Consider the following 15463-nt stretch of genomic DNA (forward strand, 5'->3'; position numbering starts at 1 on the left):
ATATATACATACATGCACTCATACATATACACTCACATACACATGCGAACTCATAGATACATACATGCACACACACACACACACACACACACACACACACACATGTGCCAGCTCCATCCTGCATCCTGCACCAATATTTTAGCCTCTCGTGCGGCCTGCCTCACATTAGCAAATCCGGTTATTTGATGATTTTTTTTTTGGTTCTTTCTCCCCTCACTGATGTTTTCTCCTCTCATACCAAATGGGAAACGACTGACACATCTCACAGGCTGAGCAGAAAAAAATGCAGGAAAGGGCTCAGGAGGAAAGGCCAGAATCCCCCAAAACAAGCCCCTGAGCTGAGCAGCATCCAGAATTGATCTGGTCTCCCAACCTCACTCACCCTCACCCCCCCCAACACACACACACACACACACACACACCATGCCTGGGAAATTTGTGCTGCTCAGCCCCCTCCCTCAGAGAAGGCAAAACCAGCTATTAAAGAAGAGCCACTTGCACTTTAAAAATACCAGTGCTCTCTGCTCCTATAAAGTGCTCCTCCTGACTGGCACATGGGAGAGAGGGGGACCTACTGAGTTTGAAGCCCTAGGGTGCTGCTCAGAGATCCAGAGGGACTGAGGAAGGAAGTTCACAGAGGAAGGGCCCTCGGGCCAGAAAGAAACACCACAAGCCGCCACAACAGGACGGTGACCAGCCAGCCTCGGTGCGCCAGACACAGCCGGGTGAGACTAGCTGAAATCTCAGCCCCGCCACTTCCTCCTTGCAGAATGCTCCCCAGCCCGCTGGCCGTGCGCAGTGCAGAACGACCTTAAGCTCGGCAGTCAGCACCATCGGAATTGGCAGAGGGGCAGAGGGCGCCCCTGGGGAAGAAGGTGTCCTGTCCAGGCCGGCACCAGGCAGGAGGCGGCCAAGCTCGACACCCCTGAAGGCTCACAGCAGCAGCCGCTGAAGTGCTGGTCCCAGTCATCTTGAACCCATGGATCGGAGCCGCACGGCCCTTTTGGAAGATCTGAGCAGACTTAAGAGTAAAGACTGGGGGACTGGAGCAATAGCACAGCAGGTAGGGCGTTTGCCTTGCACATGGCTGACCCAGGTTCGATTCACAGCATCCCATATGATCCCCTGAGCACCGCCAGGAGTAATTCCTGAGTGCATGAGCCAGGAGTAAACCCTGTGCATCGCTGGGTGTGACCCAAAAAGAAAAAATAAATAAATAAATAAATAAAAAGAGTCAAGACTGGCACCCTCTACCATGCCAGGTCCAGCAGCAAGAAACAAACTGGTCCGAGTCAGCAGGGGCACCCCAGAAGCCAGAGTGAGGCCATCTTGTTCTCAGGGGAGAGTGACAAGGAAATACACACCTGACGTGTCTAATCCCGAAGAATCCCAGTTAATAAAACCAGGGAATGACTGAAGTCCCGAGGTCTTGAAAAGCAATCACTCTGGAGACGTCGTAACAAAGCTCAAGTGTTTATTAAGAGTTAAAAATACTGTAAATAAGCCATCCCCTTCATTTCACAGTAAACTAAAACTTTTTTTTCCTTTTCATTTTGCGTTTTTTTTTTTTTTTTGTTCCTTTTTATCTTCTTTTTTCAAAGGTCAAGACAGACATTTGAAAAAAAGAAAAAAGAAAAGAAAAACAATCCCAGGACACTTCAGAGGGCAGAAAAAAAACCAGCAAACAACTATTGGAAAAGGCCATGTTCCTGAAAGGTAGGGTCTGCTCTCTGGGAAAGCCCTGTCCCGGACCTGGGATCTCCAGGGAGGTGAGAGGGGAATGACCCCGGGAGCAGCCCCCACTGCTGAGAATTTCTGGACATGGGCTTCCTGTAGGAGCTCAAGGGGAACCCGACTCCTGGGTGTCCTTTGAGGTGACACAGGCCTCGGCCACCTAGTGAGGTGGTCCCCTCCCACCTGGGGACTCTCAGGATTTCTGCAGCCCCACCTGGGGGAGGGGCTGATGGGGGATTAAAAAACTGAGCACCTGGTGGTGAGGGTGGCTCCCCGGGCCATACCGACGCTCAGGAGCTTAAACCAGTGTAAATGTGGAAGACAGCAACATCCGTGGCACGGCGAGGGCCGGGAGAATTTTAAAAATGAAAGGTACAAAAGTAAAACAACTGTTCCTAATTTCCCCCCACACAAACACACCCCCTTGGGCTCTGCTGGGTTTCCTGAGGTGGGCTGGCCACTGGGACAGAGGTGGCCACCAGCTGCTGACCCCCTCCCTTCACCCACTTCCCCGGCCACGGAGACGCCCCTTTGAGGAGCACCCGAATGACTCACTGGGGGCCGAGCCTTCAGGAAACCCACCAAAAGCAGAAGCAGCAAACTTGAGAAACTGGAGGGGTGGGGTCAGAACAATGGAAGAGTGGACAGGGCAGCGACTGGAGAGACCATACGGCTGCCAGGAGGGCCGGGTCGGGGGGAACATCGGGAGAGAACCACTCTTCGTTTCTCTCTCTCTCCTTTGGTCGTGGCAACTGGAGCTGAACCCCCGCGCCCCACGCCCGGGTCCCCGTCACACTTTCTCGTGGATCTTCTCGACCTTCAGGAAGAGCCTGTCCAGGTCGCTGCGAAGGTCCTCCAGCAAGCCCTTGGCCGACTCCAGGTTGTTCTCGTTGGTCTCGATCTTCACCGAGTAAGCCACCAGGCTGTCCACGGCAGTCCTGAGCATCTTCAAGTCCGCCTCCACCTGGCCCACGGAGGCCTTGAGACTGTCCAGCGAGGCCAGGCGGCCCAGCAGGTCGGGGGGCGGCGCGGGGTCCCGGGCGAGCAGGGTGCGCACCTGCTCCTGCACCTGCTGCAGCGCGCCCGCCGTGCCGGGCAGCTCGCCCACGCTGCGCTTCAGCTCCTCCAGGTCCCCGGCCAGGGCCTGCTGGGCCTCCCCGAGGCTGCGCACCGTGCTGGCCAGGCCCCCCGCCTCCGCCTCCGGGGAGGCGCCCAGGCTCTCCAGGTGCTCCTGCAGCGCGGCCAGACGCCGCTCCTGCTCCTCGCTCCTGGACGCCAGCGTCTCCAGGCCTCGGGCCTGCCGGACGGACACCTCCTCGGCCGCGGCCACTCCGCTCTCCACACTCTGCAGCCGCGCGTCCAGGTCCCGGCTCTCTCTCTGCAGGGCTTCCCAGGCGCCGGGTTGGGGGGTGTCCCCGGCGGGGGCGGGGGCCGGCCGCTGCCGCAGCTCCTCCTCCAATCTCTCGAGCTGCCCGGGCAGCGGGGCCACCCGGTCCTCCAGGGCGCGCAGGGCCAGGCGCTGCGTCTCGGCCGCCTCCCGGGACTTCTGCTGCTCCTGCTTGAGGCTCACCAGCTCCTTGACCTCGGTGTACACGTCGGACTCCAGCGCGCCCAGGGCGCCCCGCAGCGCCTCCAGCTCGCCAGCGCGGGGCTGGGCGGCCGCCTGCAGCTCCCGCACGGCCTCCCGCAGCGCCTGCAGCTCCCCCGGGGCCCCCTCGAGCGCCCCCAGCCCCGCCACCTTGGCCTTCACCTCGCTGATCTCCTGCTGGCTGCGCGCCTGCACGTCGGTGAAGAGGGCGATGTTGTCGTTGATGGACTTGGTGAGCTCCGTCAGCCGCTCCTCCACCGTGTTCTCCAGCGACGTGAAGTCCCGCTCGCGCGCGTCCCGCACCACGTGGATGCCGTCCGACAGGTCCTTGAGGATCTCGTTCTGCAGCTTCTGCAGCACCTCGCTGATGCGGTTCAGCTCGCTCTCCCCTTGCTTCACCGCCTTCTCGGTGGCCTCCTGCCGGTGCTGCGCGCTCCGCAGGACCGACTCGAAGGCGCCGAAGGTGGTCTGCAGGGAATGCACCTGGAAGCAGAGGCGGGGGTCAGGAGGGGAAGAGCAGAGGGGGGGGACACACACCACTCCACTGGGGAGACACGGGTCGCCCTCCGTCCTCCTATCTGCCCAGACGCCCATCGTCCCCCTGGGAACCCTCCAAGGACGTCTCAAGTCTCCTAACCGAATATGTGTGTGTGTGTGTGTGTGGGGGGGGGGGGGGGGGCACAAAATATGTGGTCACAGTAAAAGGTTCTGAACATGCAATGGCCAAAACTTTGAAATTCAAGCCAAGCAGTGAATTTGAGACATTTCTGTGTTGTGTTTTGTGGGGCCAGCCTGGGGGAGCCTCCAAGAGGTCTGGGATGGTCTGTGGCTCAGGCCTTTCCCTTTCCATTCCCCCCGAGGGCAGGTGGGGGTGGGAGGGGGCGCAAAGGTCCTTGAGCTAACCCCAGAGACCTTTGTTTTTCAGGGTGATTGTGGGCGGCACATCAAGGGTCCTGGACCCTTCAGCCCAGTTCAAACCAGGAAGATGCCAATGGGAAAGCCCCAAGCCCACACAGGCAGAACCGGAGAGGGCAAGAGGAGATGCTGACGCCCCGTGGGAGAGAGGGAGGGCCTGCATTCAGGTACCCCTGGGGGGACTCGCCTCTGAGTTGGGATTCCAGCTGCTATAACTCTGTCTGCCAGAAACAAAGCAGAGGCGGCCGGGAACCTCCATAAGGGGGTGCAGGCCTCCGTGTGGCACTTCCGGCTGCTTGTGGCCACATGGTGCCGGGCAAGTCACTGTCTGCACCATGGAACAGGAGTGCCACTCCACCAGGGCCCTGTCGTGATGCCCTGGCACATGTACATCCCCAATACATCTCACCCCAAACAGAGCTGACCCAGGCTCCCCTCCACGGAGCTGGCTGTGTGGGCAGAGACCAGTGGCTCTACAGTGACCAATGGCCTGGTTAGCTCGTTTCTCGAATCAACGAAAGATCTGAAAGCCAGAGTCTGATGGGCATCCCTGCCCCTCACACCTGTCCACAGACTAGTGTGCCACCAGGATGAATCCACCAAATGCACCGAGGAGACCCCAGACAAGCAGCCAGGACCCTCAACAATGACAACAGGGCTGACTGCAGTCGGGGCCCGTGCAGATTTATCAGGTGCGTGCAGTCCGGGGACTTAGGAGGATCTCGACTCAAACACACCAACGCTAGAGAGATATTTCTGATGCGTCAGGAAAACCTGATTCAGGGTCCTCTCTTGGGCAGGATGCTCTGTGCAAAGAAATGGGGAGAAGAAAGGAAAGGGACTGTTGTGTTCTGCAAGTGTCAGTGCCCGGACAGTGCTGGGAGGGTCACAGGGTCCAGAAACAGAGCTTGGGTGTCCCACACAGAGCATGCAGTTGCCTGTGAGGGGTCTCAGCCCGGAGATTCTACCAGTTAGAAACAAACCCTGACATTCTCTGGGTGAACTGGAGGAGGCACTCAGGCAGCGATGCTCCAGAGATGCAGGAGACCCATAGCAGCCAACCTGCAGGAAAGCCATGCAGCCCTGGACTTGCAGAACTGAGGGGTCAGCACCTCCATGCTGTACTGCAGCCGTCCAGAAGCCCAGGGCCGCCACCAGGAAGGAAGGGGAGAAACTGTGGCCAAGGGGAGTGAGTGGGGGGGAGGTCTCCCCATCAGAGAGAGAACCATGAACTGCAGTGGGAATGAGATGGCCCAAAAGGAAACAAGACTAGCAAGAGGTAAAAGACGTGACTGAACTGATCAGACTCATCTCACCTCTGTGTCGCGCCCAGGACACGTCCATGGGCAGCCCTGAGGGGGCAGGAAACAGATTCATTTAAGTTCAAAACCAGGCCTGGGAGCCAGAGCGACGGGACAGCAGGGAGGGCACTTGTCTTGCACAAGTTCAATCCCCGGCCCCTTCAGGAGTGATCCCTGAGCACAGAGTCATGAGAAAGCCCTGATTCTCTGCTGGGTACCACCCAAAAAGGGAAAAAAAAAATAAGAAATTGAAAAACAGGGCCTCCTAACCACATCCCAGCTGCGTGTTCTCAGTTAAGGCTTCCAGCATCTCTGGGCCTTGGGTCTCTCAGCCCCAACACAGCTGACGGGGCAAAAAAACGACCTCAGGTGAATTCAGGCACGTGAGAGCATGAACTGTGTCCAACACACAGTGCACGTCTGACAGATCACAGGTCACCTGCAAACGGAGGCAGGGTCTGCAGCCCCAATCCATGGACTCTGCGTTAACTGAGCAGCTACTGCACGCACGGCAAGGCACAGTACCAAAACTGCAGAGGGCTCTTGGAATTCACCAGGCACTGGAGCAGGCAGCTGAGTCCCATCTGTCTCCTGTTGCTCATCTGCCAGAAGGGATATGCCAACACTGTTCACGGTGGGGAATGTTGGATGAGTGAGACACTCAGTGAGTCTGGGGGCACCGAGAGACGAGCACCTGGTACTCGTCTGGTCACAAGCTACAGAATGGATGCCTGATCCCACTGCTGATCTGACACAAAGCCCACTGCCTCCGTGGCTACAAGGGTCCTTTAAAATCAGGATGATGGGGGGCTAGAGGAACAGTCCAGCGGGCCTACCCTTGCACAAAGCTGACCAGGGTTTGATCCCCGACATCCCACGTGGTGCCCTGAGCAACACCTAGAGTAACTAACTTCTTAGCACAGAGCCAGGAGTTACCCCTGGGCATCGCCAGACGTGGTCCCCCCCCCAACAAACAAAAAATAACCTCGATGATGCCAGGTATTGCCAACACAACTAAGCGATGGGCTCAACCTTAGCACAAGGGGTTCGAGCCACAGGACCAAAAAAAAGACTGAGGGGCCCCTCCCGCTGCTGTGCACAAGGATGGGGGAGAGCTGGATCTGTCAAGGGGACGCGGTGACAGAGGTGAAGTCCGATCTCAGCTCAAGCTCAATGCTCAGCACCTCCTCTCTGCAACCACCTGTTCCCCCACCCCCGGGGTTCTGGGCCCCTGGGGAACTCCCCAGCCCACTTCTGCATGCCCCACCCCACCCCCAGTTTCCCTAGGTGGGAACCTCCTGATGCAACCGTCTGCACCCTGAGCTCCCCAGTGCTCGTCCATGGGAGAGCCCCACGTGAAGCCACAAGCCTATCGGCCTTCATTAAAATCGTCTGATTTGGCAAGTGGGTGGAGGGAAGAGGCTAGCGATGACCTGCCCCCCTCCAGCAGTCTATTTTCCTAAGAAAGACTCGGAAGACGCCAGGGGCCCTGCTTAACCCCCCTCAGGGCAGCTCCCTCCCTGGGCCTGCAGCAGCCCAGTGGGGGGCTGACTCATCCCCAGGAACTGGCCCTGCCAGTCTTGAGAGAGGCAAGTTGGCCCATCCCATCGTCACACACACACACACACACACACAGCCCCCTGACGGAAGTTTGAGAACTTGGTAGGACAGCCAGCCTGGGAGGGGCGGGCTGAAGGAGGCAAGCCTTTCCAGGCTTCCCAAGCAGTGGCGGGATTTTTTTTTTTTTGTTTCCACCCAGCGACCAATCCAACTTCGTTGTTGGAGCGATGACTTTTTTAAGTGGAGGGCAGAGGAGGAAAGCAAGATAGAGGGGCATGGATCTGGGCTGAAAACGGGACGGGGGGGTCCGTGTCCATCTGCAAGGGACCCCCCCTCTTCGGACCTTGGCATGGGGCACTAAAGCCACCCACCAGCTGAGTCTTCATCATATTCGTTTGACCCTGCTTGGCCTCAATCTTCCAGTCTGGAAAATGGGAATCTTGAAAGCAGCTAAGCCTCCCTACCTCCTCGGGGAAGGGTTGTGGGGATGAGGCAACAGCTGACTAAGGCCTCTCAGTAGACACCACATAAATGGTGCCCATGCTACTATCACACACCAGGAGACAGGAGGCTCCAGCATTTCCCTCTGGACTTAGCCCTTCAAGCCTAAGTGGGCTATTTCAAGGCCCCTGGAACCAAGAAGGGGGTGGGGTGGGGGCGTTCAGGACACAGGGGGTGTGTAACAGACTGTGTGTGTGGGGGGGGCGCTCTGAATCTGAACTTGACACATGAACTGGCTTCCTCTTCTTCCCTCCTGCTCCCTGTGCCTGGGTTACAAATCTGGCTCAGCTGTCTGCCACTGGCTGGCAGGGCCGAGGGATGCCCGCCTGGCGTGCCAAGCTCCTCTGCGGACAGCTGTGCCCGTTCAGCGCTTCCTAAGCCAAGAAGAATGAGCTTCCTCCCCACCCCCCCCACCCCACCCCCACCCCGCAGCGCGGGCCGTTGACTGGTCACCTTTGGTGTCCGCACCCCCAGCTAGCCGGCCCCGTGCAGCCTGCATTCCCCTCCATCCCCCCTACCTCCGGGCCGCGGTCACTAACAAAGAGGGTCTGGGGTCCGCGGGGGAGGTAGAGGGGCCTGGGAGGGGCCGTGGCGGGGAGCTCAGTGGTCCAGCCGGGAGCGGTTGGGAGCGGTTGGGATGCGTTGGGATGCGTTGCAGAGGTTGGGGGAAGGGCGGAGGGCGTCTGGCTGGTGAGTGCGTCCGGGGACGTGGCCGGGGGACCCCGGGGGAGGAGGGGAGGCGAGAGACCCACCTTCTGCTCGACGCCCTGCAAGCCCCGGCCCAGCTCCTCGCGCTGCCGGGCCAGGTCCTGGTGGCTGCGCCGGACCTGCTGCACCTCGTCCAGGACGTGGTGGACGCACCAGCCCGAGAAGGCGGCGGCGGCGGCCAGCGCGAGGTAGAAGAGCAGGCCGAGCGCGCGGCCCAGGGGACGCGGGCAGCAGGCCGGGGCGCCGGCGGCGGGGTTGGCCCGGGCGCGGTGGCCGGCCCGGCCGTGCGGCTGGTGCTGCTGGTGCTGCTGCTGCGGCTGCGGCGGCGGCGGCGGCGGCGGCTGCGGCGCGGGCGGCGGCTTCTTGGCCACGTCATCCGCGCCGCCCGTCGGGTGGGCGCCCCTGTCCGCGGGGCTCACGGGGCCGTGGCCGCCCTTGGAGCCCCTTTGTCTGACCACGGGCATGGCAGGCGGCGGGCGGGGGGGCGCGCGGGGCGCTGGCGGCGTCGGAGCGGCCGGGAGCGGGCCGGCGGCGCGGGAGGAAGGCGAGGAAGAGGAGGAAGAGGAGGAGGAGGAGGAGGAGGAGGAGGGGAGGAGGGAGGGACGAGGGGGAGGAGGGCGACGACCCCGCCTCCCGGGGAGGGCGGCCCGAGCCCTGGCCGGGCGGACCTGCCACGCACGCGGGGGTCGCCCCTCCTCCTCCTCCTCCGTTGCCGCGGCTGGGATCTGGGGATCTCCGGAAGCCAGAGAACGCCGGTGGGGTGGAGGGGGTGCTCGGGGGTCTCCGGAAGTAGGGGGTGGCCTTTGGGGGGATGGTCGGGGCATCTCCGGGATCTGGGGGTGGCCTCTGGGAGTGGTATCGGGGGTCTCCGGAGGCCGGGGACAGCCTGTAAAGGGGTGGTCGGGGGTCTCCCGACGCGGGGATCGGCCTAGGGGATGACCAGGGGGGTCTCCTGAAGCGGGGGGGGGGGGGGAGCGGCCTAGGGGGTGGTCGGGGGTCTCCGGAGGCCTGGGGCGGCCAGGGGGCGTGGCCAGGGGTCTCCGGAGGCCGGGGGCGGCTGGACGGGTGTGGCCAGGGGTCTCCGGAGGCCTGGGACGGCCTGTCGAGGGGTGGCCGGGGGCGACCTAGGAGGGGTGGTCGGGGGTCTCCGGAGGCGGGGCGGGGGGCCAGGGTGGGCCGGGACACGGCGGCCTGGGTCCCGGCGGGGTCTGTGGGGGACCGGACTGGGGGAGGGTGTGGCGCGCGGTGTCGCCCAGGGGTCTGCGGGGCCGGCGGCGGGCGGGATGGAGGAGGGGCGGGAGGCGCGGGGAGGGGCCGAGAAGCCGCTCGACGTGGAGGTTGGGGCTGGGCGGGGGCCACGGGGACCCCGGGGATAGGTGGCCGCGGCTGGCCGCGGCGGGGCCGGCCGGAGGGGCGCCCGGAGGGAGCGGTCTGAAGCCCCATCATTTACATCCCGGCGGGGCCGGCCGGGGAGAGGAGCGGTCGGGGCGCCCGGAGACAAGCCCCACCCCCGCCCCGGTTCCTCTCTGCGTGGACTCGGGGAAATCCCGGCCCGCCCCTGCCTGCGGCCTTTGCAGGGCCCGGGCTGCAGAGGCCACCGGGCCAGCCCGGCTGGTCGGCTCCATAAGCCCCGATTGAGCAGAGGCTGCGGCCAGCCTGCTACAGGGTCCATCAGGCGTCCACGGCACACACACCCCACCCCACCCCTACCCCCGCGCGCAACCCCTGTGGACGCTGGTTCTTAATTCGGAAGCTTTTTTAGGCACCCACTGCCCCTTCCTAATAGGGAAGGTGGCAGCCGCGTGCCCGGGAGCCAGCCTCCTGCCAAGGGACCTCGCACATCCTGAACCCGTCCCGCAATAAAATAACGCCAGGCTGTGCAAACCCTGGGCCGCCGGTGGCTTAAAACCTTGTAAGGTAGGAGGAACTATTGGTTTTAATGTTTGGCTTTGTGGGCCGCACCGGGTTGGTATTCAAGGCTTACTCCTGGCTCAGAGCTGAGGGATCACTCCCCGGAGGACTCGGGTACTCTATGGGGTGCCAGGGACCAAACCTGGCTTGACTACTTGCAAGGCAAGTGCCCTTACCTAACTGCACTATCGCCGAGCCTGGGATGAGAACTGCTTGGCATCCTTCCTGCTTGCCCCTCCACCTGGACCACGGGGTCACCGTCCACTACACATCATCTCTGCGTGGACCCTTCTCCAAAGTCTTGTTCCTAAGAAGACATCAGTTGCCCTGAAGACCTGATTCAGATGCCTTTGTGGGCTCCCTTCCAGCTCACCCCCTCGGCAATGGTTAGGACATTCAGAAACGGCCAGTAATTGCCAGTGGTGTTATTTATGTCCCTGTCTGTGGCAGGCTGGTTTCTGTACCCTAGGACAGCCTCCCTTCCTTGAGGACAGGAAGCAGCCTTGCCCACGTCCCTGGACGTGGCCTTGGAAGGTGCCTGAAGCGTGTCCCTTGAGGGCGGAGCCTGCCCTGAGCAAATTTTCATGGTGTGTGGGGAGATGCGCAGAAATAAGGGCTGGATTGTGTGGTGCAGATCAGAAATGAAAGGGAACTCAGAAAGCCCAGCGAGCCTTCTGGGGCAGGACTGCCGGGAGTCACTTTGCCTAGGCGGGCTGCTGGGGCTGTCTCTAACGGCAGGAGACTGAACTCATGGAAGGGGCAGGAAAACCCGGGTAAACACTGGGCAGCTGCCTTCAGAAGGGGGGTGCCTGCGCCCTTGCCCTGTTTGGGGGTTTGTGAGGGGCAAGCTTTAGGGACAGAGGCCTCCTTTTTATTCCTGGAGGTTTTATTCCAGGAGTTCTCAGAGGCAGCCACCAGGCAGTTAGGGGGAGTTGGGGGACCTGCTTGCTGGCAATCAAGCTCCGTATCAAGGCATGTGCTCTACCCTTGAGCCCGTATTCCCGTTCAGGAGCTCCGCATTTCAGCCTCAACTCTGCTCCCAAACCTTGAAAGTTTGACTTCACCTCCTACCCCCATTTCAAGGGTCCCCCTTCTTCACCTCCAAAGCCCTCTTGCTACGTTAGTAACATACTTCTTAGAGTGGGAGGTGGGAGGGATAACCTTCTGCTGGTTCTCAGAAATTGCCCAAGGAGGGGCTGGAGCGATGGCACAGCAGGTAGGGTGTTTGCCTTGCATGCGGTTGACCGGGGTTCGATTCCCAGCATCCCATAGGGTCCCCCGAGCACCACCAGGAGTAATTCCTGAGTGCAGAGCCAGGAGGAACTCCTGTGCATCGCCTGGTATGACCCAAAAAAGCAAATAAAATATATTAGCACTGCACTGTAGCACTGTCCTCCCGTTGTTCATCGATTTGCTCGAGCGGGCCCAGTAACGTCTCCATTGTGAGACTTGTCACTGTGTTTGGCATGTTGAATACATCACGGGTAGCTTGCCAGGCTTTGCCGTGCAGGCGAGATACTCGGTAGCTTGCCGGTCTCTTGGAGGAATTGAACCTGGGTCGGCAGGGTCTGCCGCATGCAAGGTAAATGCTCTACTGCTGTGCTATCGCTCCAGCCCAAAATAAAATAAAATAAAATAATAAATTAAAAAAAAAAAGAAATTGCCCGAGGATACATTTTTTTTGAAGTTGATTCAGACTTTTGGCAGATACCAGATAGATAGGTTGTCCTCAGTTTCCTGCCTCCCCTGAGCCCTACACAGAGGGGTGATGGGGAGGGGGGGGCTGCACTGTTTCCAGGTCCTCCCCCTCCCCACATCATCCTCTGGGAGGCAGTGACAGGGAAGGGCTCCCGGCACAGGCCCTGAAACAGAACCTCCGGGTTCCCGAATGCAGCTGCCCTGCCCCACATGGGGCGCGTGCTCTCCCCAATGTCGTGGCAGCACGTGGCTGAGAGAAAAGCGTGGCCCAGAGCTTTGATGCCTCGAGGTGAGCCTTGCTCTGAGCGTGGCCTGGTTGTTGTCGGCCCTTATTCGCTCGCGGCCCACAGAGGCCCGTGCTCAGCTTGGGAAAGTTGCGGTGTCAATCCCGCTGCCTCCTTGGCAGGAAGAGGCCCCGGGGTGTGGGGGGTGTGGCCCGCCTTGCTCCCTCCCAGGGACTTTCCTACCTTCCAGATGTGTCCCTGGCTCTCCCTCCCCCCAAGGCTGCCAGATGGTGAAGGGGGGTGGGTGGGTAGCAGGACGAGGCCTCTCTTCTTGGGAGGAAGCCAGGGTGTTCCCTGCTGACTCCACATCAGGAGCAAGCAAGGGCTTCGCCAGCTTGTGGCCCTCTAGGGCTCCTGCCTTTGACGTCACAGCCTCAACAAAGCCCCTGTGTGGGGCATGAGGCCCCCAGAGGCCACAGCACAGCCCCCCCATGCCCTGCAGACGTGGTGGGGTGTTAAATCTGGACTCTGGGTGACTGGGTTCCACCTCAGCATCTCCCCTGCCCAAGGCGTCCCTGTCCCCGGTCCCTGGTGCTGTAGCTTCGAGCAGGAGGGAGTCCACAACCAGGTCCTGTCCGTCCTCCAGGCCGCCGAGTGCATTTCAGAAAACGTGTCTAGTAAGTCAGTTCTCCCTTGGACCCCTCCTGGGACCCACCTCATCCCGGCACCCTGGAAACTGAGATCAGTTTACTCCAGAATCACCCCTGGCTCCCCTCCCTCCTCCCTCCACAAAAGGCTCTTACATTTGCAAATCTGTCATCTATCAGGAGGGTTTTTATTATTATCAGGGTGTGGGGGTTGGGGGCTACACCTGGTGGTGTTGGGGGGCTACTCCTGGCTCTGTGCTCGGGATCTCCCCCCCCCCCCCACCCTGTAGTATCAGGCATTGAACTCAGGTCTCCTGCAGGCATGGTTCTCAAGTGACTCCCTCATCCCCAGGTGGCTGAACGGATCCCATCCCTGCCTCCCCATTGCTCAGAGCAATCCCTGAGAAACGCCTCGATCCGGAGATCCAGATTGTGTCACACCCACACGAACCTCACCAAATCAGTGAAAGGCAAGGTCCTCCCAGCGACCACGGTCCCCATGGCCTGGCCCCTGCGCCCGCCTGATCTCATCTCCTCCTGCCTGGCCCATGGTTGCATTCACCCAACCCCACCGTCCTCTTTTTCTGCACAACAGACCATAGTCCAACCCTGGGACTTGCTGCATTTGTTTCTCCTCTCCGGTGAATGACTCCCCTTACGTGGCCGAGGCATTCAACTCAAGTGTCCCTCTGGAAGACTGGTCCTTGACCGTCCCTTAGAAAAGCCCAGGGGGTGCTTGGGGCAATAGTACAGCGGGGAGGAGGGCATTTGCCTTACATGCAGCCGACCCGGGTTCGATCCCTAATATCCTATATTGATGCCACAAGCACCTCCAGGAGTAATTCCTGAGTGCAGTGCCAGGAGTAACCCCTGTGCATCGTCCGGTGTGACCCAAAAAGCAAAAGAAAAGAAAAGAAAAGCCCAGAGATTGTACAGCAGGTAGGGCACGTGTTTTGCACACAACCGACCCAGGTTCAATCCCCGGCAGCCCATATGGTCCTCTCAGCACCACCAGGAGTGATGCCTGAGTGCAGAGCACCAGAGGTAACCCCTGAGCATCACTGGGTGTGACCCCAAAATAAAGAAAAAGAATATTACTGCCCTGAAACTTAGTCTATACTAAGTTCCTCCCTACATGTGGAGTTCTTTTACCTTTCTCTTCTACTTTGCAATAAACTTTTCTAGTTTCTTAAATAAGTGAAATAAATCACTGTCCAGGCCGAGACACTAGCCTCCCCTAGCTCGTCCAGACTGTGGTGTTTCTCTCTCTGGACACCCTGTGTGTTCACGCGTTTGCATTGCCTGTCTCCTCTCAGCAGCTGGAAGCACCCAGGTGGCACCTATGCTCGCTCACTCGGGTACCCAGTCCTCACAGCACTGCAGGGCAGGGCGCAAAAAGCCAGCACCTAGCACAGATTTCACATTTCACGAAAAAGCCCTCCGCAGGGCCTTCCGTTTCCTTAACTCCGGCTCCGGGGAAGGCCCGTGGCGGAGAGGAAGACAGTGAAGAGTAAACCCCAGGAACCACAGCATCATGAAGAAGGATGTGATGGCGAAGTCATCCAGCTGCAGAGGACCCACCACACTGCAGTAAGTCAGCGTTTCAGTAATGTTCTGTGCGTAGGGACCTGTCCTACTGACCCATTAGCCTTGCTGGGGCCACCCTAGCAGCGTTGGTCCCATTTACCAATGAGAAATGGGCATTCCCAGCACTGCAGGGCCTCATCCTCTGGTCCTTGCCTTGAATTTTTGGTAATTGCCTTAAATTTTTGGTCCTTGCCTTGAATTTTTGACCTATTCGCTAAGAACCATGAGGAAGGACCCTCACCCCCGGACTTCCTGAGGGTGTCTTGGAAGTTTCCTTCTCCCTCCTACCCCCACCAACACCAACACTTTTGTCCTGAATTAAATTTCTTTGTGGTTTATTATCAGTCGGTGTTTGATTTCTACATCTCATTTATGTATCTGTATACTAAAGGTGGCATCAAAATGTCAGGTGGGGGAGAAGAGTCAGAGAAATGGGGACAGCAGGTCAGTCAGGCATTTGCCTTCCACGTGACGGATCCCAATTCTATCCCTGGCTCTGAGTCTGGTCCCCTGAGTACTGCCAGGACTGACCCCTGAGCACAGAGCAGGCCTGAGCACAGTTGGGTAGAAACCCAGAAGTGGGGGGGGGGGGGGGGAGGGAAGAGGCCGTGAGTGGAAACCATTTAAGAAGGCTTGTTCTAGGTGAATCCGGTCCCCATGCTCCTCTCCATCCTTCGGGATCTGGAGGCAGGGAAGAGGGCTCGGGGAACGGAGTGGGTTGGGTGCTTATGAGGTTGCGTGACTCTGAAGAGAAGCAGTTATCTACCTTCTCTACTGCGGTTCCCCTGATTATAGAGCAGGCTGAATAATTCACAGGATCATGGGAAGGAATGAATATGAAAAAGACTATTATTATAAGTAAATTACATATACACAGTTGCCATTGATGTGTGCCAACTGGATTAACCCAGCCCCCTCTGTAATTCAGAGCCTATGTGGGTATTTTCAGCTATAGAAAAACTCAAAGAATATCCGCCAATGGCGATTTATAGAAACCTAGGACCGTGGTGGGGTTTCAGTAAGACCAAATGAGGAAGGCTTCCAGGATGCTCTCTTTCAGCAGAAGGGAAACGATCTGTGATGAGCGCT

General features: G+C 59.4%; 1 protein-coding gene across 1 annotated transcript; it reads right to left on the minus strand.

The window, feature by feature from the left end:
• Window positions 1-2489: 2489 nt before the first annotated feature.
• On the minus strand, window positions 2490-8820 carry CKAP4 (cytoskeleton associated protein 4). Its single transcript, XM_056116613.1, has 2 exons — window positions 8352-8820; window positions 2490-3805 (listed from the first exon to the last, which is right to left on the minus strand). The coding sequence occupies exons 1-2, from the start codon at window positions 8769-8771 to the stop codon at window positions 2525-2527; spliced, it is 1701 nt and encodes a 566-aa protein (XP_055972588.1). The 5' UTR covers window positions 8772-8820; the 3' UTR covers window positions 2490-2524.
• Between the last annotated feature and the right edge of the window lie 6643 nt (window positions 8821-15463).

The sequence above is a fragment of the Sorex fumeus genome, unplaced genomic scaffold, assembly GCF_029834395.1.
Source record: "Sorex fumeus unplaced genomic scaffold, SorFum_2.1 ptg000003l, whole genome shotgun sequence".
NCBI lineage: Eukaryota > Metazoa > Chordata > Mammalia > Eulipotyphla > Soricidae > Sorex > Sorex fumeus.